The 23,977-nt window shown below is 38.3% G+C and overlaps 1 protein-coding gene across 5 annotated transcripts in view; it reads right to left on the reverse strand.

Annotated features, from left to right (window-relative positions):
• Window positions 1–23,977, reverse strand: part of SLC44A1 (solute carrier family 44 member 1) — a 196,416-nt gene that overhangs the window by 125,163 nt on the left and 47,276 nt on the right. For all 5 annotated transcript variants that reach the window (XR_010148599.1, XM_009457052.5, XM_054658915.2 and 2 more), the window contains exons 2-3: window positions 14,601–14,690; window positions 4,070–4,212 (exon numbers count right to left, since the gene is read on the reverse strand). Coding sequence is in view for 4 of the 5 variants with exons in the window: in XM_009457052.5 (XP_009455327.4) it covers window positions 4,070–4,212; window positions 14,601–14,690 (233 nt within the window). In the remaining variant the exon portion in view is untranslated. The remainder of the gene's footprint in view (window positions 1–4,069; window positions 4,213–14,600; window positions 14,691–23,977) is intronic.

Consider the following 23,977-nt stretch of genomic DNA (forward strand, 5'->3'; position numbering starts at 1 on the left):
AAATACAAAAAAAAAAATTAGCCAGGCACAGTGGTGCATGCCTGTGGTCCCAGCTAACTCAGGAGGCTGAGGCAGGAGAATCACTTGAACCCAGGAGGCAGAGGTTGCAGTGAACCAAGATCACGCCATTGCACTCCAGCCTGGGTGACAGAGAAAGACTCTGCCTCCAATAATAATAATAATAATGATAATAATTTTTTATCTAAAATTGACATATATACTCTAAGCCTACTTATATATTATAGACCTAAAGATTGTAGACAATCTAGAATGTGACAGAAAAAGTATGTTTTTGGAATTCCCAATCAGAGTTCAAAATATATTACTACCACCCTGATCCCCACCATCAAAAAAATGGCAGCCAGCAAGGAACAAAGGCCCTCAGTCCAACAGCCCTCAAGGAACTGTATGCTGCCAACAACCACAGGAGCTTAGAAGGGGAACCTCCCCTCACTGAGCCTCAGATGAAATCCCAGCCCTGACCAACAATTTAAGTGCAGCCTTATGAGAGACTCTGTGGCTGAAGACCCAGGTAAGCCACATCCAGATTTCTGACCTACAGAAAGTGATCACAAATGTGTCTTGTTTTAAGCCACTAAGTTTACAGTAATACTGTTACCTAGCAACTGCCAATTAATACAGAGGAGAAACACACAATATAATTAGAGTGCAAACTGAAGGCAGTAGAATAACAAGTATAATATAGGGATGTTCAGGTAATCAAATTAAAGGAAAGCTCACTATGGATAAGGTTAGTTTTGAAACATTTCATACAGAGGTTAGTTATGAGACGCATCTTAAGTGTTTCAAGAATTCAGACTGGCAGAAAGGTAGAAGGAACAGCAAAGAGGTAAGAATCAATTGAATGTCCCAGACAATAAGAACATCACACTGAGGAACAGTGGGAGGAGACTGAATAGGTGAAACGGGTCCAGATCACAGGAGTCCTGGAAGGGCAGGGCTGAGTGGGCTCTTCTTTGATGCTATAGACAACACCACCAAAGGAAAGGCTCTTGAGGAGGGAAATGACAACATAAGAGCCCTATTTTAAACAACTTAATCTTATCACAGTATAAAGGATGGAGCAGATTAGAGATAAGACGACCAAGAATAGATACGCTAGCACAACAGTCTTCATGAAAGGCTAACAAACATGGGGACAAAAGGTTCACACTCATTAATAATCAAAGACATGCAAATTAAAACTATAAAACACCATTTTCTGGCTTAAAAAATTAGTAAATAATAAAAACTAATAATACTAGCAAAGATAAAGCAATCTCAAACACTGTTGGTGGGAATATAAATGGAACGGTCTTTATGGAAAGCCATTCAGCAATATGCATTAATAATTTTAAAATATACAAATCCTCAGACTCACTAATTTACTTCTTAAAACATATTCTAAGGAAATAAATTAATTTATCCATTCAACAAGCATTTAAATGTGTGCCTACTATGCTCTAGGCAGTGAACTAGGATCTGAGACATAGCAGCGAATCAAATATATCTCATTTCTTCTCTCATGGCACTTAGAATACACATTTAACAAATAATCAAAAAATAAGTATATAATTACACATATTACAGGATATAATGAGAGTACTTTTGAATATTGGATTTAAATTATGAGAACAAAAAGACCTCTCTGGGAAGTGACATTTATGCTGAGAGCCAAAGGATGAGTAGAGTTTAGCCATGTGCAGATTGGGAGGAATTTTTTTTCTGATAGAAGAAACAATATTCATGAAGTCAAGAAAGAGCTATAGTTGAGATTTTAGAGGACTGAGTTGTTGACTTTTTCAACAAATATGTATAAAGGTCTTAGTAAGACCAGCTACTGTACTAGCGGCTGACAGTAAGGAACAGGAGAAACTGATCAAGGTTAGGCTGAAGTATTAGCAGACAAAACAGGTGTAAAAATACTATATAGCTACACAAGGGCCCACAGTTCATAAGGAAGCAAAGAAGTACGAGGAAATAAGTGTAAAGGAAGGAAACCAATGCATTTTCAGGAGAAAGAAGAGGATGGAATGAAGGTGACAAACACAAAGACTGCTGCTTTTCTGTCTGTTTTCAGATCGAAATATTATAGACTTATCTGAGAAGGGTAAAAAAAAGTCTGTTCATTTTTTTACAAAAACACTTATAGACAGAAATACTTAAGTAGGTTAGCACTAAAAAGGTCATACAGTAAGAGAAGATGAAGTAGAAATCAAAAATAAGTTTTAAACATGTGTACATGAATTAAGGAACAGCTACACCTGGGAAACTATTTTCCCTCTGTATGAATGGCTCTTGACTATGCTAAACATTCAAGGAATAGTGACCACTTTTTCAGAATCATAAGTAGCCTCTCTTGGAAGAGGCTGAAAGGTACATAGAATAATCCAAGTATTTGCAGCCTGCTCTACTGAACAGATGAATCACCACAAGGTTAAACATGAAGAGTAGCATTTACACAAACTTTATGGTGAGAACAGGCTTGGAGTCACGGCAAGTTATGAAAGGAGCCATAAAAATGATTCCAATCCCATGTAAGCAGAAGACCTGACGGAGCAGATCCCTTTTCCTCTTATCTCCTCAATTATCTAAATTGTAATATTTTATATTTGATACCTGTCAGCAGCATTAAAGAGTTAAATAATATTTTACAGAGTAGATCCTATCTACAAAAAATAGTACTGTGGAACTCTGTACTATATTTGCAACTTATATGAGTCTAAAGTTATTTCAAAATAAAAATAAAAAAATCATAGTCTTGCTACAAGAAATAACAAAGTCTAAAATTTGCATTAGTTTCATGAAGCAATCATAAAGAAGAAGAAATGTAACAATTCTTCAAATTGCTAAGAGTCCAACTTTCACTTCTCTCAATGGATGCAGGTGCATATCAAGAGAAAAACTCATCTTCTGGGCTGGATATTCTACAGCCCACCAGACATGTGACTTTGGGAAAATTACTTCAATCTTCCAAGCCTCTGTTTCACCTACCTCACAGGGTGGTATCACATGCTAGTTGACTTTGGGATGCCATACAAACACTCATCGCTGTTATTTACAATTTTGTTTATTTAAACTGCATTATCTTATCTTCATTAATGGGAGGAATAATGCTGAGAAATTAACTATTTGGATTTCTTCAGGTTTGTGACATTATCAAATTAATCTTATACTTCCCACTAGGGGCCCAGATTTAACTGACAGATTTATATAATAATAAATACAGTTATTACATACCACCTTCCTGGAAAATGCTTTATAATAGACCTATAACCTTAAAAATGATACCTGCTTAGCCTTTTCCTATAAAGTGCATTAACTGGATTAGTTAGCCTACTACCTTAAAATTAGTTTTGTTAATTCTGAAGAACAAGTTAGATACTTAAAACGCCTAATAAGGTTTCATGGGGCATAAATATATAGTCTGTACAAATATATTAGCATCATACATAAAACATGCTAGATGAAATCTATTTTCCCTACAGGTATTAAAAACAAAATGATAGCCCTTTTGAAGAAAACAGTCAATTAAGTCAGGAATTTCATGAAATCTAAAAGATGAATATTGAGAACCCAAAGCAAATTTTAAAGTCTGACAAAATGTATCTTTTATAAAGTTGGAAACTGATGTATACTTATAAATGATACGACATAAAATATTTTCTATTATGTTAATATTTCAAAATCCATTATCATCCCTCTGTCTCCCATTAAGCATAATCTTAGAGGAAAAAATGTTACAGGGTTAAAACTAGTGTATAACTTAAAGGCTAAAGAAAAAAAAGAGTAAAAGAATAACCTTTTCAAATCAAGCCTTTACCCATTAACATGGGTAAAGGTAGCCCATTTTAACATGGTAGCTAATTCTGTTTCCTGAAGAATGTATTTGTAGACCAATAAGAAGAATCATTCAAGGGTTCAGTGAAAAAAAATCAAACACACCAACAGAAGTCACATAAAAATAATATTTGGTAAGATATTATCTTTAAAACAGCAAGAACAGCAGGATTTTCTCTGTGCCTCTTTCAAAGTTTCCATGTGTTCATCATTCAGCAAGTCTACTCACTTCCGCTGGGTGTGGTCCATGCCACTGTTTGGTATTGCTTCCAACTTTGTATTTTTCTGCCCACAGATATTTCCATAGCTGTCGTATCCTGACACTAGTCTTGCTGCTGCACCTGTTGCTATTGAAAAGCCACAAATAAATCCCTAGGAAAGAAACAGAAAAAAACATACAAATAAACCATTTCAATAGCCAACAGTCACTAGTTGATACGATAATGAGCTTCTTTTTGTCTGCTGAAGGGAACAAAGAGCTATCTTTTCTTACTGCAAACACTATTCCACTGTTTTCCTTGGATTGCACATAAACAGTACAAAGAAGTCCATAGGGAAACACTATTTACTACCATAACAAAACAAATCCCAACCTTTACATCATAAGGTCAACTTTGAATTTTATAATAATAATAATAGTAATCATAGCAGCTCCCCTTTACAGAACATCTGCTCTGTGCCAGTTTGTGTACTCTTAATAGGTGCTTGTAGTATGTTATCTCTAATCCTCATGATGAAGATACTGAGGCCTAGAGATGTTAAACAAGTTATCCAAGGCCATCAAAGCTAGTAAAGATCAGAGCATAGAATCAAACCCAGCTTCCCTCATTCTCTAGTTTCATTTGGTTGTAAAGGGGTTCCGTTAAGTGAACATCAGCAAAGGATGAAAGAAAAAAATTCAAAGAACAATAGGAACGTGGGTTTTGAATTATTATCACTTCAGTGCACCCAATACTTGTTTCCTTCCTGCAATAAAGCTGTATACAAGTCAAAGAATTACATCGTGAAGCACTGCCATGCTCTTAATATTGAAGACTGGAGGAGAGTAAGGCACTGGCTTTGTATACTGCAAAGGTCACTTCATTTCATGGGAATATGCTTCATCACAGTACTAAAGGCAAATGGTAGATACTTCAGAAGCACATCATGCTTGCTAAGTCAAGCATGCACTGACCAAAACAAAGCAATAAAAGCCTACGCTTGACAGCAAGCTACTAGCCAGAAGAACAGAAAGTGAATCACTACTGATAAATTGATCGTATTGGTGGGAAAGACTGAGGTTAAGAACTATTCTTGCAATCTGATCGTTAAAAGGTTACATTTTTATTATCTTTAGTAAACTGGCTAAGAAGGCAGAGACTATCATTATTTAATTAATCACAGCCAAGTATCACGAGTAGTACTTATGTAAATAGCCCTGCTAGATCCAAGGCCTACAGTGGAAAATACTATACTCATATGCAATTCCTCAGAGAAAAGTATTTCCCCTTTAAATATACTTACCCAAAAAGGCAAACAAACTGTGTTCTAAATAAGCCCTGTACTTTCATTGTGCAGGTAAGGGAGCTACAAGGAAAGAATAGAGAGCATAGCTACAGTCAGTAGAAACTTCGTGAAGCTATACTTCGTAAAAAAATAGACTGAGAGTAGAGACTAGCCCTGATTTGCTACTCACTAGCTTCAACTTTCTGTCTCAATTTACTCATCTGTAAAATTGAGATAATTGTAGCTCGTCAGGCTGTTGTGAGGATTAAATAATGTAATCCAGTAAAGTGGTAAAAAACCTGCCTGGCATATAGTAAGAGCTCAATAAAGTCTTAGCTATTATAGTTGTTAGGTACTATTATTAGAAATGAGAATATGCTATAAGGGAAAGATGGTGGGCTTTGGGGTCAGAAAAGCCTGTGTTGATCAATGGAATACTGATGAGTCCATTTTCCTCTTGGATGACCTTGGACAAACTTACTTAATTCTGTGCCTCAGTTTGCCATCTATAAGTTAAAGTTAAAACCACTTACCACAAAGGCTGTTATGAGAATTACATGAAATAATACATGTTACATGTAAAGTGCAAGTCTCAATACATGTTAGTCTCCTTCTGCCTCCAAGCAGCACAAACTGCTAGCAGCAGGGTTAGACACAGCTGGTCAGTACTTACTCATTCACACTCACCCTGTTGCCCCTCTCCCCCTCTCCTGACTCCTCCAAGGACACTATAGGGCAATCAATCCCACCTCAGAACTTCAACCCAATGCTAAGACATAGAAAAAAAATATTTAATCCTCTGCATACATATTTGCATATTTACATGTGTGAATCAGCATATCATTTTAAGCATATCTTTGAATTCCAAATTAGGAAGCCCTGTGCTGAGTAAAAACTGGAAAAGGAGGTTAAGTATTAGGAGGTTTAATAGCTAACCTTTCCAACACATTTTTTTTTTTTTTTTTTTTTTAAGATGGAGTCTAGCTCTGTCACCCAGGCTGGAATACAGTGGCACGATCTTGGCTCACTGCAACCTCTGCCTTCCAGGTTCAAGCGATTCTCCTGCATCAGCCTCCTGAGCAGCTGGGAGGACAGGCATGCACCACCACATGCAGCTAATTTTTGTATCTTTAGTAGACACAGGGTTTCACCATATTGGCCAGGCTGGTCTCAAACTCCTGACCTCAAGTGATTCATCTGCCTCGGCCTCCCAAAGTGCTGGGATTACATGCGTGAGCCACCACGTGTGGCCTCCAACACATGTTTTAACAAGAAGACTCAGATTAATGGTAAGGGAATGGACTTCGTATTCAGTAAGACCTGGATTCAAACCCTCACTCTGCCAATTACTATCTGTGTAATTTTGATCTAATTACATACTTAGACTCTGTTCCCTCCTCATCTCTAATACAGAGTAATACCATCTATTTCACAGCCTAATGATGAAAACTAAATGAAATAATGCATATCCGATCCCTAGCTGAATGTCTGGTACATGGCAGGTGATCAATAAATGGTAGCTGTTAGGGGTGAATTTGAATGGGAAAGTCAGACTAAAGAGGTTAACAACAGTAATGGGCACTAACAAAAACCCCTTTGGTTCTCTATTTTAGAACAAAAATTTCTAGGGGGAACAGTGAGAATGCCAGTAATTTCGTTACCGTACAAAAATATTTTCAGACCACAATTACAATCTTCTTTCACTACTAATCTAAAATAGCAAAGTTGTTACATAATTAAAAGGTTATGTTCTTCTTTTACTTTTTATAGGAATTTTCTTCTTATGTTTGATAAGTACATTGTGTTACAGATACCTTTAAGTGGTTTCTGATTTCCTTTTCTGACTATTTTTAACTGTACTGTTGGACATGTGGGTTTTTTTCTTTATCATCATAAGCCACCTCACAACCCTCTCGGATGTAGGCAGGGGTATAAATTGTAAATGTTACATATATATGCTAAAATGGGACACTGACATATTTTCACATAGGCCACTTAAACTTCTTAGTAGCTTCCAGAAGCATTAGAGAGGGTGGGAAGCTGCCAGGGGTTGGGGGTGGGCAAGGAGAATAATAAGCTAATAAGATGGGAAAAAACCATGACTATCATCCTAGGGACTTCTCACACGGTACAAGCATTGACAATGGGGAAGTAGGCCAAATATAATTAAAAATACAATCTCTTTAAAAAGAAAAATTCTAAAATCCGAATGTGGGAAGCAATATAGTTTCAGAAAGGAAAAAATGAAATTAAAGTGGGGTGAGAGAAACTTTACAGAATACACTCCATAATTTAATGGTTCAGCAGAGAGAGAGAGGGAAAAGGCATTCAACAGAAGGAAAAATCACATTAATGAAGCAAATGATAAGGGGATAAGGAAGGCTTTCATAAGCATGGAGTAGGAAGCAATCTTAGAGAGAAAGTAAGACTATTAGCAAGGAAGAAAACCACGGCTAAAATGTTCAAATGACTGAGCTATGGAAGTGCTTTCAGCACTGCTATTTTAAGAGAGAGAAGAGGAACAGACAAATTTATTCACAAATAGGAGGTGACTTAAATCAGATGAAGGCATACAGGGATGGTGGGTCAGAGGCATGACCTGGCAACTCATAAGTACCAACTGCCTAAGTGGAGAAAGACAATTTACTCATTAATGAACTGTGCTCATTTTCCCTTCATATCACAAGGTCTAGTTGTACCTAAGTAAGGGCTTTTGCTTAGTTTTATTTGCTATTAGTAAAAAAAAAAAAAAAAAAAAAAAAAGGACACACTTTTATTTCACAAGCATTTTGAATTTTACACATAGAGCTTTTACTAAGTAACTGAGCAAAGCAGAAGGACTAAATTTAGTTTTGAAAAAAATGGTCAACAAAAACATGTATAGAGTGGGTGGGAGATGGTGTATGAGTATGGCAAAATGTTTCAAAATAAAAAGATAGGGAAAAAAGGAGTTCTGCTTAAAGCCCTCTCCCCTGGAATTAATGAAAACATATATTGACTCTCTTTTTCTCAGATACCACCTCCTTCACTTAACCTCTATAAAGCCCGTATCTCATCAGTGCTTGGGCTCGAGCTCATAATAACTGATTTGTAAAATCCTGGAACATCTGCCTTCTGTTTCGCCTCTTTTGAGAACCTTAAGATACAGAGGGCTATTGGGACCCAGCAGATAGGGCAGGATAAAAGGCCTGATGCAGAGTGAATATTTATGTAAACAAATTAAACAAAATTAATTATAAACTTGTATCAATCTGTCAGATTTCCAGACTTTTAAAAAAATGTAATAGGATGCCTCTCTCTAAGAATGAGGAAAGAAGAAGGAAAAAAAAAAGAATGAGGCCAGGAGCAGTGGTTCATCCCTGTAATTCCAGCACTTTGGGAGGCTGAGGTGGGAGAATTACTTGAGGCCAGGAGTTCGAGACCAGCTTGGGCAACATAGTGAGACCCTGTCTCTACAAAAATAAAAATATTAGCCAGACGTGGTGGCACATGCCTGTAGTACCAGCTACTCAGGAGGCTGAAGCAGGAGGATTGCTTGAACCCAGGAGTTCAAGACTGCAGTGAGCCATGATCATGCTACTGCACTCCAGCCTGGGCAATAGAGTGAGACCTTGACTCTGGGAAAAAAAAAAAAAAAAAAAAAAAGAACGATAGAAAGTCTAGGGAATAACTACTCAATAAGCATTTATTGAGCATATACAAATGCAAGGTTTACCCTAAAAGAATTGAAGTGTCCTCAAGAGGGAAGAAAATAATCAGCATGAGGGAGTGAAATCATAGGCTTAATTTCATGGGCAGCTAAAACAATGAAAAGAACACAGACAAGGAAGACTGAAAACTGACCCTCACTTTGCCATGAACACTCCTTACCATCATGAGCAAGTAACTTTTTATTCCCTGAGCCTCAGTTTCCTTATCATCACAAGGATAGAATTAGATGAATCTCTAAAGCCCTTCCTCTTCAAAACTATTATGATTCTAAGGGAAAGCAGACACAGAGTACAATTTTTAAGAGTATACTTGCAGGGAGAAGTTCACACCCGTTTGGTTTACTACAGTGACTGAGACTAAATAAAGCAAAAGCAGATTAAAAACAAATGAATTTAACTGAACTACATACTTAAAAATGGTTAAAATGGTAAATATTATGTTAGGTACATTAATAAGTAATAGTCACGATATTAAAATAAAGAAAGGAAACAGACTTAATAGAAAGTAGCAAGTCATTTGGATCAGGTAACCTTATGGTAATTTTTGGAATGTTGTTGTTCTTATTTTTGTGATCCCAGCAAAGAACAGCCCATCAAACAGGTGACTAAATACTGCAGTGAATCTCTCACTCTGTTCTGCACGCTCAACAATAGTTAATGAGGTAGAAACATCATGCCCTGGGAAGTAAATCAATGCTATATAAAATAGAAAAGGTCCTTCCTTGAAAGCAGTCTGAAGGGACAAACTATGAGATGATGTCCCCTAAATCCAACTCTAGTCCAGATCATTCTCCAAGATTCCAACTTTGCATTTCTAACTGCTTCTCCTTACTCACAAATTCTACATGTCCACAACTCATTTTCTCATTCCACACTTCCCTTTCCTCCATATACTCTATCTCCATTGGTGGCACCACTTATCTACTAGATGGCACACACAAGATATGAAGTGGAAGACTGCAGTCTCCTTTCTCCGTGCTTCTGCTCCTCACCCTAGCTTCCTAACAACACACTAGAGGAAGAGGTGATGCCAAGCGATTTGGTCAGAGCCTGAGATACTGATGAGACCATGTTTCACTGGCGAGCAAGGTTACTGGTCCTACAGGTCCATGTTCTGAACAACTTTTTCTGTTGTCCTCAATTCCAGGCAACAGAGTGGGGTCTACCTCTTGAGGCCTCCCCTTCTCCCTCTTCTCTTCTGGGTTCAGTGCTGCCACTATGTAATCTTAGACAGTTATTGAGCTTATCTCTATGCCTCTGTTTCCTTCTCTGTAAAATGGGAATGTGATAACGACAATGTATACGTCCTTGAGCAGGTGTGGGAATTAAATGAGTTTCTATATGTCAAGTGCTAAGAACAGTGTCTAGCTCATAGTAAGCAGCAATAACTACTAGGGTAAGTAAGTTGTAGGGGGTCTCTGTATCTTCTGTTTTCCATGGTAAGCACTCTTGTTAGGGCCATCCAGCCTCCTCCCTTCTTGCCTTTTTGTGGTAAGCTGATCTGGGCAGATTTCATCCAGGTAGATCTCCATTCTCTCTTCTTCTCCTTTTCTGACAAATACCTCTCCTTGAGACAGAATGAACTCAGACCATCCCAGATGGGAAGGAACTTTAGCCTTTTGGGCCCAAGCTTCATTCCACAAGTTATTTTTACCAGGGAGTACCTTATTGGGCATAATCAGGTATCTACTAATAAAGTGGTGCTTTATTTATCCATCCCACTCCTGTTTCCTGATGTGTACAGAAACCGTGGTTGAGAACCCAGGAGGAGCTGGGGTGGGATTTGAGCTGAGAAACCTATCCTGAACCCCTAATACAAGAACCTCTTAGTCATCCTTGATCTGTCTCTCACTTGTCTGCAACACTGATAACACCATTGATAAATGTTATGGATCCTAATTCTTCAATCTCTCTCTTCCTCTCCTTTAGCACTACTTTATTTCAGGTTTTTCACCTCTTATCTGGACCATTACATCAGCCTCCAGAGTGATCTGCCTGAAACCTCTTTCAACCTTCCAAGCCATCTTTAACATTAGCTGCCAGCGCCATCTTTCTAAACCTACTCATATCACTTCTTGCTCAATACTTTTCAGTGGTTTATCTGTGCCTATAATAGTGGGTCTCAACTTTGGCTGAACATCAGGTTTGCAGAGATTATATGAGAATCCCTGAGGTAGGGCTGAGGAATTAGGTTTTTTTTTTTTTTTTAGAAAAGATCCCAGCTAATTCTAGGCTGGGCACAGTGGCTCACACCGGTAATTCCAGCACTTTGGGAGGCCGAGGCATGCAGATCACTTGAGGTCAGGAGTTCGAGACCACCTGGCCAACATGGTGAAACTCCATCTCTACTGAAAATGCAAAAATTAACCAAGAGTGGTGCTGGGTGTCTGTAATCTCAGCTACTCAGGAGGCCGAGGCAGGAAAATCGCTTGAACCTGGGAAGCAGAGGTTGCAGTGAGCCAAGATCGCACCCTGCACTCTAGCCTGAATGACAGAGCAAGACTCTGTCTCAAAAAAAAAGAAAAGAAAGAAAAGAAGAGATCCCAGCTAATTCCAATGTACAGCTAGGGCTAAAAACCACTTGTTTACTGCCTTAATGAAATATACAAATTTATATTTGTATATTTATACAAATGTGCAATGTTACAAGTAATTCTTTGGAGCAGAGTTAAGTATATGCCCAGTAATTCCAAAATAGTGATGAAAGTTCAAATGTAGAAGATAGAACTTAAGAAGGCTGATAGCAACTTGCTTTGAAAAACACTCTAAGTTCTAGACAACTCAAGCATTAGAAAAACCTTGAAACTAAGGGAAGAAATAAAAGAGAAGTACAAATAATGATGAAGAGATGAACATGTATAAGATTTAATGGTAGAGATGAGTGAAAGATGACAAGATCTTAGAATATTTAAGAACTAGACCATAGGTATCAAAAAATCAGCACAAAACTGCAAATAAAGTCAGAGAATAAAGGTATGGTTTGAGTGTCAGGCTGCAAGATTACTAAGAAGAAATAATCTGTAAGAGAAGCAGGCAGCTGGGCCACTCGATTAAAAGGACATAGCCAGAAAGTTCCAGTTCCTATTCTATCTTTGCCACTTATTTCCAGCAGTATATTCTTAGACAAGCTAATATTTAACCTTGCTATACTTTGTCTATAAGCAGGGGATAAAACCTATTTCACTGAAAAAAATTAAAAAGATACATACAGATATATATATATATACACGTACTAAAGTGTGGAGCATAGATTAATGCCCAACAAATGTTTGTTAAATGTTTATTTTAAAAGTACTATAGAATGAAATCCAAAGAGAGAGAAATCATCTAAAAATCGTTTAAAACAAATACTCAGAAGCCAAAAAATGCTGAATCTCTGTTGTGCCAAGGAATAGAACTTTGAGATTTCTTATTTCCACATGGCAAAATACGATGTTAGCTCAATTCCATGAAGGTAATCCATTAAAAGAATCATTCGAAAACAAATAATGCTATGCCAACATTTAAAAGTACACACAGTGGGTCTTAATTACCATCATACTGAAATCAACATTATATTAATTACCATTGCATTAAAATGTTTCAGTAAACAAATAACTCCTTAGTCTCAAGTCACTCCCAAATCAGCCTATTAACATTAATGATTGCACTTTCCTGACCTGTTTTAGCACAGAAAATCCAAAGCACCTCGGGTGGCATGGTACGTGTTTTTGTAAACAATTTTGAAAGGTCAGCTGCTATTTGTCCCAGGGTTACATTCAGGGAGTGGGGAAAGGCTGTGGACTAATTCTGTTATCAAAGAATCTTTCTACTGCAGGGTGCGGTGGCTCACGCCTATAATCCCAGCACTTTGGGAGGCCGAGATGGGTGGATCACCTGAGGTCAGGAGTTTGAGATCAGCCTGGCCAACACAGTGAAACCCCCTCTAAAAATTCAAAATTAGCTGGGCGTGGTTGTACATGCCTGTAATCCCAGCTACTTGGGAGGCTGTGTAAGGAGAATCACTTGAACCTGGGAGGTGGAGGTTGCAGTGAGCCGAGATCACACCATGCACTCCAGCATGGGCAACAAGAGTGAAATTCTGTCTCAAAAAAAAAAATTTTTTTTTCTCCACACGCTGCATAAACATTCATGCATGTTATATTTCAGCTGCCATTCCATTAAACTAAGTAAACTTTTGAGCAATATCTTTTAAGTCATTAAGTTAGGAGATGAGTATTTTGACCTTTCCTAAATATCCTAAATTTGGTGAAACTGTGCTTTTATCTTTAAAATAAACACTCCTTATTTTACTGGATTTATCGTATCTCATTAAAATGTATTGCTTTCTTTTCCTTTTCTCAGAGGCAGAACTGGTACCTACAATTGTGCCTATTAGCCAAGATGACAGTTGTTCTGTGATTCACAAATGGCGCTGGCCTGGTGGGCAGTCAGAGGAGACAAAGAGCAAGATTTTCATAAAGAAACTCTATAAAAGGTATAGTAAGAAGGGGGTTAAAAATACACATGAGTAGGAACAAGGCTGCCTGAGGTAGTGTAATTGCATTTTGAATTGTAGAAGACTAAGAAAGAGAGAGCAATAATGTATCTGCAGAGTCCCCTTGAGGAAGAGGAAATGGGGTGTTAGAAAACAGCATTGATCTGGAAGTGAACAGACCTGGGCTCTGTTCTCAGCTCTGTCATGAACTAGCAGTGTGGCCTTGGGATAGTAATTTCCATCTCTGAGTTTGATGTTTTTAATCTGTAAAATAAGGGCGATGGACTAGATGAGGATTTCCATGTCCTTTCTACTTCTAAATATCAGACCGCTTTAAAAATAGCAGTTTTCTATCTTTTCTCCAGCCCAGCACACTGGCAGGGACTCTAATGCCACTGAAGTCTGTGTCAGAAACTCCTGTAGGGCAGAGTGAGTATGCAATTGAATGTGCACATCCTTAATATCTTGTACCAGCAACTCTGCTCCTCCATTCTCTATACCCACTGGAAAATCACCAGGTCCCTTGATCTCTAATTGAAAGATGCCACTCATTACAGCGACACAGCAGGCAGCAGGGGCCATTGGAAAACCACCAGGTCCCTTCATCTCCAATCGAAAGATGCCACTCATTACAGTAGACACAGAAGGCAGCAGGGGCCTAGGACAGGCAGGAGGAAGGAGCAGTGAGCAACCAGCCTTCCATCTAGGAAGAACTGTGGAACACCAAGTCCCTGAGAGGAAATGACTGCCCTAAAGATAACCAACAAGTTGGTGTGACTGGGTTGGGTGAATATGCAAGGGCTCGTGACTCATGGTCACTGTTTTGCTCACCACTCTATCAAGATAAACATTTAGAGACTTACGTCAAATGATTTGCTTTCTGAAATGGTCTATTGAATGGCATACGAGTCTCAGCTGCTCCTTAATTTGAGCTCAGTTTTCATGTATAAAACAAATCAAGAGTGACACAAAATACCACTGAATTGTATAAGGACTGGTATATTCCACAACTGCCCTCATTAAAACAACTACTCGTCATTCCCTTGGATCATGAGTCCAGTTTGGACCATCTGTGAGAGTTTCCTTACCATCCCAATGCAGAAGAGGATGAAGAGCAGCAGCCATGGTATGTCTGTGCAGCTACGGTCCTCCAGCGGCTTCCATTCTCGTTTGGAGCTCTAATTGGAAATACAAAATAAGAGAGTGTTAAATGTTAAGTTTAGTTAAAGTTAGAAGGGCACAAATACACCAGCTATAGCTAGAGCCCTTCTTTGCCAAACAAGTTTCTATCGAACCTTTAAGACACAACTCAAATATTTGTCACCTTTTCTGTGACGTTTATGCTAACCCCCACAGCTAATAACTCCACTGGCCCTACTCCCACCCCTCTTTCTGGCCAGGCCCGGTACTGAGTTCATCGCTTTTTTGGTACCTGTATTAGAGTTTTTAGCAGGCTAAATTGTCATTCTTATTTGTTATGCTGTGTCCCAGCAGACTGTGAGTGTCATAAGGAAGAGACCAGGCTTATTTCTCGGCATCTAACATGATGTCTGAGGGTTCATAATATGTACTCAGTGAGGGCTTTTTAAAAATGAATAAATAAATGAATACACTCTTCCAACTTCAGTCTTAATGCTAGCTTTTTCTTTGTGTGTCCAGATGCTAAACTTAAAAAAAAGTTAGAATGTGCTGTTTATATATATGTTCTCTTCTAGGAAAGATGCCCATCAAAATGGATTCCTATTCAGGCCGGGCCCGGTGGCTCACATCTGTAATCCCAGCACTTTGGTAGGCCGAGGCGGGCAGATCACCTGAGGTCAGGAGTTTGAGACCAGCCTGGCCAACATGGCAAAACCCCATCTCTACTAAAAATACAAACATTAGCTGGGCGTGGTGGTGGGCTGTAATTCCAGCTACTCGGGAGGCTGAGGCAGGAGAACCACTTGAATTCAAGAGGCGGAGGTTGCAGTGAGCCGAGATCGTGCCACTGCACTCCAGCCTGGGCAACAAGAGCAAAACTCCATCTCAAAAACAAACAAACAAACAACAACAACAACAACAAAAACGGGATTCCTATTCAGGGGTAGATTTTTCTAAGTCAAAAAAAAAATTCAGTTTCTATAGACAGATCTGTGCAGCTCCTAAATAATCCATGCATTTTCATTTTGTTCCTAGAAAATGTTAGTTTCTAGATCAAACACAGAGAATCCTGAACTACAGAACTAGCGGCATTCTAAAAGTTAACTTGCAAAGTATTGACTGGAATTCCAACTGCATTTTTTTTTTTTCTTATTTCAATAGTCTTAGGATCTCGGGTCAGCTCACAAATCCCTTTTAATGGAAATCTAACTGAAATAACCCCCCTGAGCTTTCTAATGAACAAAAATGCCCGAGTCTCACACCCTCTCCTGGAAAAAGTAAGCAGCGAAGGGAGAAAGAAGGTATCCTTGGGAAACCTATGGGAAAGGTTCCTCTGAGAAGGTTCAGGCCTCCAGTGGCTTCCGTGACAAGATCCAGGAAGCTATTTGGAAAAGTCTTGTCAGGAGGAAAGGGCATCAGCAGGAGGGGGCTGGAGATAAGGGAGCCCTCTGGTACAATTAGTATATATAGAGTGCAAGCAGGCTTAGTTCTCTCTCCCTCTAAAACCATCGTGTTGAACTATGTATCCTTTGATAACCTGATGAAAACTACAGATTCTTTTCTTAATATGTAAGCACAGGCCAGGCATGGTGGCTCATGCCTGTAATCCCAGCACTTTGGGAGGCCGAGGCGGGCGATCACCTGAGGTCGGGAGCTCGAGACCAGTCTGACCAACATGGAGAAACCCCGTCTCTACTAAAGATACAAAGTTAAATGGGTGTGGTGGTGCATGCCAGTAATCCCAGCTACTTGGGAGGCTGAGGCAGGAGAATCGCTTGAACCCGGGAGGCGGAGGTTGTGGTAAGCCAAAATCGCGCCATTGCACTCCAGCCTGAGCAACAAGAGCGCAACTCCATCTCAAAAACAAACAAACAAAAAAAGTAAGCATATATTCACATAATTTTCATAAGAATTTAGGGAATTCAAACCCCAGATTAAAAAACACAACTTTAAAATATCTGCCTATCAACAATGAGGGCAGAGAATTGGAGTTAAAACAATTTCTTCCTAACCCCTAAAGTGTTAAACAAATGCTTTGTTATTGCCTTACACTGTACAATTGTTATGAACAGAACAAAACAAAAAACACAACCAGTTAGCTTGTTCCCAAACACCCACACAGAAAACAAAAGAGCACTAGTTAGTCATGGAAAAAAACCTTACCCTAAGACTCTAACTAGCATTAAAAACCAAGAATGAGTAGGCAGTTTTTTTTTTTCCAGAGGAATGTAGCATTGTGGCATAATAGATGAAGGAATGGTTCTCTCCCTGGCTCTGTCATTAGTTAGCTATATGAATTTAGATAAATTGCTTCATATCTCTGGGTGGCAGGAAGGAGTTAGTCTGGATCTCTTAGGTTCCTTCCAACTCTAAAATCTATGATCAAGAATGCACTTTTGTGGAAACTTTGTTATGACTAGGAAAAACTGCAAAATAATTTGACATAATTCTCTGTATTATTCATATAAGAATGCCTGTATTGTGGTCTGTATTTTGGAAGACAGTTGTTCACAGTGTGAATAAAGAATGTTTCTTTGTATTAAATAATTTCAGTCTTGAATAATACCCATTACAGTAAAACTGCTTCCAAACAGAGAATTTGGACACATGTTTGATATTCATTACATTTACTCTATGGTAATTTATAAAGCAAAAGCTGCTTTGAAATGCTGTATTTGTTTGTCTTAACAAACAGCATGTATGGGGAGGGAAGAAAGGGAGAAGCCTCAGGTTGGTTGTGTAGTTTCTTTATCCCCAACTATTTTCTTAGTATTTTTACCTTAGACCAACATTCAGTTCATTAATGCCTAAATTTTCATCTATAACATACAGAGACAGTTCATTTTTGACCAGAAAAATACAAAGATTCAACATCTCAACAAGTCCATTCAACTTGCTGTGGGTCACTTCTGTGCCAAATACACAGAAATTCTTTCACTGGGAATGAGAAGTGGAGAGAGGGTAGGAGTTACATATAAAAAATATTGACAGAGTCTTAAGTAGTATGGAAGAACAAAAGTGATCACCCTCACTTGGACAAAGGAACACTTAGCGGAGGAGGGGTGGCTTACTTCACAGGGCTGTTTTGAGAAGTAAATGTGAGCACCAGTCACACAGCACGCACTCAATTCTTGGTTATTATTATTCATCAATACTTTTCAGTTAACCCTCTCTCTGTTATTAAAATATCCTTTTACCAAGTGGACCTTCCCACTAAAAAGGATATAAAGAATATTAAACTCTTTTTCCCTTATACTTACTAAAATTTTGACTTAATGGTGGCATATTTCATTTTAGCTGCCATTGTTAATGCCATCAGTTATTGATTACTATTAATCAGACATTAGACTCAAAGCTTTACAAACATCATGTCTTCTACATTCAAAACAGCTCATGTAGGTATCGTCTCTATTTCACAGATGAGGAAACTCAGGCTCAGAAGTTAAATAATCAGCCTAAGGTTTCACACCTGCACAATCAGTCTTTGGCGCCCCCGCCCCAAGTCTGTGACTCCAAAGCCTATTCCAATAAGACTATTTTTTATTTGTACTAGTTAGTAAAAAGCAATAACCTCAATTAGTTTCTCCTCACATTGAAAAATTTGGGAGCCAACTCAATAATTTTAAATCCTGTTGGTACAGGGAAAGCAAGTGAGATGTGTTATGAGCCATGAAGTTTCTCAAGTGAGTCAGAAAACCGAAGAGCTGAAAATTTTTAATAATTCTTTAACAGATTTAACCAAGTGGCAACAGGATTTAATGCTGTTTCTTCCAATTAAAATTCTGCATAGACCTAGCAAAAGTAAACTGTTTTGCAACGGCACTTTTTAAATGTGATTTTACCCCTTTCTCAGATTCTACATGAGATTAATACCAGGCTTTCAGTAAATGTTAGGTCTCTCCCCTCCACAGGATCTTGCAGTTTAGGAACTGAATAGTACCAAAATAATCATATAATCCAAGCCTTTAGTGAGAGTGATTGAAACCCAGAGAAGAAAAGAGGCTTGCCCAAGGGCATACATTTATATTATCTATGACCGCATTTGATTCCTAAAACAATTCTGTTAATTACTATATACTCCTGACTTTTCTAATTTATAGAATAGGAAAACAAAAATCAAAGAAAACAAGTGGAAAATCTATGTCTGAAACCTGAGTCCTCAAACTCTAGCAGAAAAACAGGAACTGTAAGACAGGATCCAGGGATACTAAAAACAAACAAACAAACATGGTAACAAAGATGAAGAATGCCTTTCTCAGGCTCATCAGTGTACTAAACACAGGCAAGGAAAAAAATCAGTATACTCAAAGACAGGTTAACAGAAATTATCCAAACTGAAACACACACACACACACACACACACACACACACACACAGACTCAAAATTTAAAAACCAGAATAAAGCATCCAAGAACTATAGGATAATAACAAATGATATGACATACATTTAATTGAAATCCAAGAAGAAGACAGAATGAGGCAGAGGAAATATTTGAAAAAAATGACTGCAAATTTTCCAAAAATAATGAAAGAAATCAAAGCACAGATCCAAGAAGTTCAGAGAATCCCAAGCAGAATAAATACACAAACACACACCCCCTACACCTATTATACTCAAACCCTTGAAAGCCAAAGATACAAAGATCTTCTTGAAGGCAGCCAGAGGGGTAAAAAAAGACACATCACATACAGAAAAACAAAGATTACAGTAGTCTTCTTGTTAGAAACTATGAAAAGTAGAAAACCACAGAATGACATCTTTAAATCGCTGAAAGGAAAACGAAAAAAAAAAAAACTACCAACCCCAAATTCTACGCTGACAGAAGATCTCTCAGACATGAACACTTTTCAAACCAAAAAACGTGACAGACTTTATTAGCCATAGACCTGAACTGTAAGAAATGTTAAGGAAAGTTCTTCAGGCACAAGGAATTGATACCAGACAAACTTGGAGGTACAAAAGAAGATTTAAAAGATTTCCAAAAATGGCTAAAATGAAGGTTTGAGATTTTCCATAATAAAAAGTTTTTTAATGTTTAAAAATAAGTGTGTGAATATATTCCTACAACAATATCCACAGTACAGGCTTTTTTTGCACACATATACAAGGTTAGTAATCTAGAAGGCAGAATTACAATTTCTAATACTACTACTGGAGAATTCAAGAACAATTCTAAGTCAGACCACAGCTGGCACATACATCTTGTTTGTACATTTATATCCTTAAAGTTAGGGAGGAACAATGTGTAACACCTTCACATGCCTTCCTATATTTTGTACAGCATAGATATCTAATTTTTTAGCTTCCATGGTATCTCTTATAGAAGTCATAGTACTACTATGTCTTAGACTCCACATTCACTATGAGCCCTAATAACTAAACCCAAGGCCTTCTGGTGAATTTGATATGCTATACTAAGGGTGTATTTTTTTTAGTAAATAAATCTGTAAAATGTTTTAATCTAAATTTCCATGTTATTGCAAATAAAGATACAGTTGTTGAATAAATGTATTTGCAGATAATAGTAAAACACAGAGGTTTTGGTAAGTGATATGTTATAAACAATTAGGTCAAATTAGCCATCACTGGAGGTATCAACAGTGATATGGCAGGCAGGGTGGGCCAACGCCAGGGGCCAATTAAGTAGGAAAAGGTCTGGCAATTATGCATCAAGTGCACAGAATTAGGCCAGGCTGGCAGGATTAGGAAGGTATCAAAAGATCAGACAAGCATTATCAACGATCCAGATTACATACAAAAAGAGTTACTAGGTCTCAAATATTGAGGCAGGTAGGGTCCAAAACCCTGGAAGTCAGAAGACATCTGGGTAGTATCTAAAGGCAAAGACTGAATATTCCTGCTCCCTTTTCATACTCTGTGCTTACTGCCTGTATGACTTTCTCCTAATTAAGGCAGAAGTACAAAGCTTCCCAAAAAATTCTTATAAGTAATACAATAAGAGTACTACCTAATGCTATCAATCTTTCCTTCATACACCAGGTTTTAAAATAATGGAAAATGTGCTATAAAAAGGTTAGAGTCAATTATATGAAGCTGCTTCATTTTCAGAAAATATTCTTTTTTTTCGAGACAGGATCTTGCTCATTCACCCAGGCTGGAGTGCAGTGGCACAATCACGGTTCACTGCAGCCTTGATCTCCCAGGCTCAAGTGATCTTCCTGCCTTAGCCTCCTGAGTAGCTGGGACTACAGACACACACCACCATGCTCTGTTAATTTTTTTTTAAAACGGATTGGGTTTCACCATGTTGCCCAGGTTGGTCTCGAACTCCTGGATCAAGCCTTGGCTTCCCAAAGTGCTAGGATTATAGGCGTGAGCCACCAGACCCAGCTTCAGAAAATATTCTTATGCATTTCTTTGATTCTTCAAATAAATACTGGGCACCACACAAAATACTTGAGATGCAACAAGACAGCCCCGGAGCTCTAGTTTAAGTGGGAAAGAGACAAACCAAGTACTACGATAGCATGAGCTTTGCCAATATAGAGACAGAAAAGGTACTGCAGGAATAGACATGGGGAACATTAAGGAAACGTTTGTGAGAACTGTTGAAATTACCTCATAAACTTTTGCAGCTTATATTCTGAGGCAAACATTAAAATGATCTTTCAGCGTCTAAAATAGAATGTGTTTTGTGCCCCAAAACATTCTAAAAATTCTTGGTTGTTATCATGGGGAAATATTGACTGCTAAATAAGAATTATTACACCCAGAAATGTTTAGTAGCAAACAGGACATTAAGTTGCTTTAAAAAAAAAAAAATCAGCCATTTCTCACTTCATTTCAAGATTTTTTTACACACTAAAGATTTTGTGGCTCCAGTTAGGAAGAGGCCTTTCAGCCTCAGAAATGAGGAAAAATATCTTCCTTTGTTTTCTGACACTTATTGTGTAGGGTTATATTTACTAAGCTACTGGAATAATATTTTCATGTAGATGTCACTGGTGAGATTCCTACTAACAATGAGTTAAGTACTATCTGGTCACATATATCTAGAGGTGCTGCAACTTGGAATTTCTGACAGGCTAAAGGACTACATGCTCCTTTGGCATTCCCCCAGACTAAGCCAGAGAACTGCATTCTCCGACATTCAAAGTAACAATAAATAGCAGCCTCGGAGGCTGGTCCCAGGGAAGAGAAGTGGTATATGGGCAGGGTTAAGCCTGCAAACAAATAAGAGACCAACCATTATAGATTCCAATACCATTTGGGCTGCCATTTCACAATTACAGCACCACCCATATTCTTGTATTTTTTTCTGATCAACTGGGAGGTATAAAAGTATTAACTACTAACAAAGTACTGAAGCTTAGAAATTTAAGCACAATCAAGAGTATCCTTCTGACAAGGTTATCAACATATACTTGTGTTCTTACAGGTCACTAGTAAGGAGAGTTAAGCTAGCAGGCCAGGAATCCCATATAACCTGAAGCCTATACCTCATGACAAGCAAAGGAATGCTATTCTTCCTGTGTGCCTAGACCTTTGCAGCACAGATCCATCACTGCTACTTTTCCCAGATTCTGATGAAAAGCCACTATACCTGAGAAGGCCAAAGCAAGCTAAGATGTACTCTCATCAAGCACAGAGTCCAGAATGTGTCCTTGGGTTGAATTGGGTAATTTGTTGAGTAATCAACCCCTCTCCCAATTTTTTGTTTGAACATCACAGTCTTCACTTCCTGAGGTAGCCGACCATCTCCAAAACAATCCCACAGTTCCAGCAGGTCTGCTGTAGTTTTCACTGTCCTAACTACTCCCTGACATACCTCAAAAGCCACTATAATAGTCACTGAATGCATCCATCTCCAAGGTCACCGCTGCGTAGACATTTGTGCGATTCAGGTGTGTATGTGGCAAACATTGGTCTGTGAAGACTTTATTTTGCTCCTGCCAGTTTTACACAGAAACCTCCAGTATTAAAGACAAATAGTTGTACATTCAGAATCTTTAAAGCTCCCTCCAAGGACATACTGCTTCATTAAATTCCCCAATATGCTTTTATTTGCACAGAGTGGTAACAAAAAAATAAAAGAGCTGATGTATACCATTTTTGCCAGTTTTCAATAGAGTGAGCAGACCTGATGAAGTTGAGTAGCAATAAACTATGGAGGCTCTAGCCTTCTGTTCCTAGCATCTGCAAATAAAATCTTGTAATAGGATTTTGAAAGACATTGCCTTTCCTTTGGGAAGGCTCTGTCAAGGATCTGGAGTGCATAACTACTTACGGTTACCATAAGTAATCTGTTTCATTTGCTAAGCCTGGTGATGGCAATTCATTATGGAAAGGTAAAACTAAAAGCATTATTTTAACAGACAGTTAAAGGTATTAAGATACACTGCGTGGAAAGATACAGGATTCTGTGCCCAACTGCTTTTCTTAGTTCATGAACTTTATGCTAAATCACAAACATTCATCCATTTAAGGAGAAAGGGGGAAATGGCAACTAGAGCTGCTTTGTAAGTTAGGTATTTATATAGTGATAGAAAGATCACAGAGAGATAAATTGCCAATGACTTCATTCTGCCTCCAATTCCCCTAAAAAATAATTGTGGGCCTGTTACAAAGATGCCTCTCTTGCATCAGACTTCTCAATGACTGTCTTTCTTGCATATGAACATGTGATAATTACTGGGCAGAGGCCAAGTTAATCCTGCTCTGCAACATAGCTAATAACATATTTTACCTCTATTATCAAAGAAACAATCAAAATTATACAGACAAGCCTTGCCTGCAATCCTCAAACAGTATCTCTAACTTGTCTTTCTCCTGAATCAGTGGTAAGCAACCTTTATAATTTAAAATTACTATTTAATTTTTTAAAATTATAGTTTTCATGGGCTTCATTTTTTTCCTATCACATCCTACAAGGGTCAGAATTTCTTCAGTACTTGATGATACCAAGGACAGACTGATAGACCAAAGCTCTACTTCGCACCTCCCATCTGCTACAGTATAGTCAGTTTCCAGACTGTTAATGGGTGTATTGACTTTTTTGGCTATCCTGTAACCATTTTTTAAAATTTCATGCATATGCAATATAAATTTCTTACTCCAATCTTGCTCTCTTTTCCATGATGGAACAGATAAAAATTGACTTATAGGCCAGGTGCGGTGGCTCACGCCTGTAATCCCAGCACTTTAGGAGGCCAAGGAGGGTGGATCACCTGAGGTCAGGAGTTCGAGACCAGCCTGGCCAACATGGTGAAACCCTGTCTCTATTAAAGATACAAACACATAGAAACGGGAAGGAGGGTAGATAGAGCTCCCTCTCCCCTCTCCCCTCTCCCCTCCCCCTCCCCC

Source organism: Pan troglodytes, chromosome 11 (assembly GCF_028858775.2).
Source record: "Pan troglodytes isolate AG18354 chromosome 11, NHGRI_mPanTro3-v2.0_pri, whole genome shotgun sequence".
NCBI classification, from domain to species: domain Eukaryota; kingdom Metazoa; phylum Chordata; class Mammalia; order Primates; family Hominidae; genus Pan; species Pan troglodytes.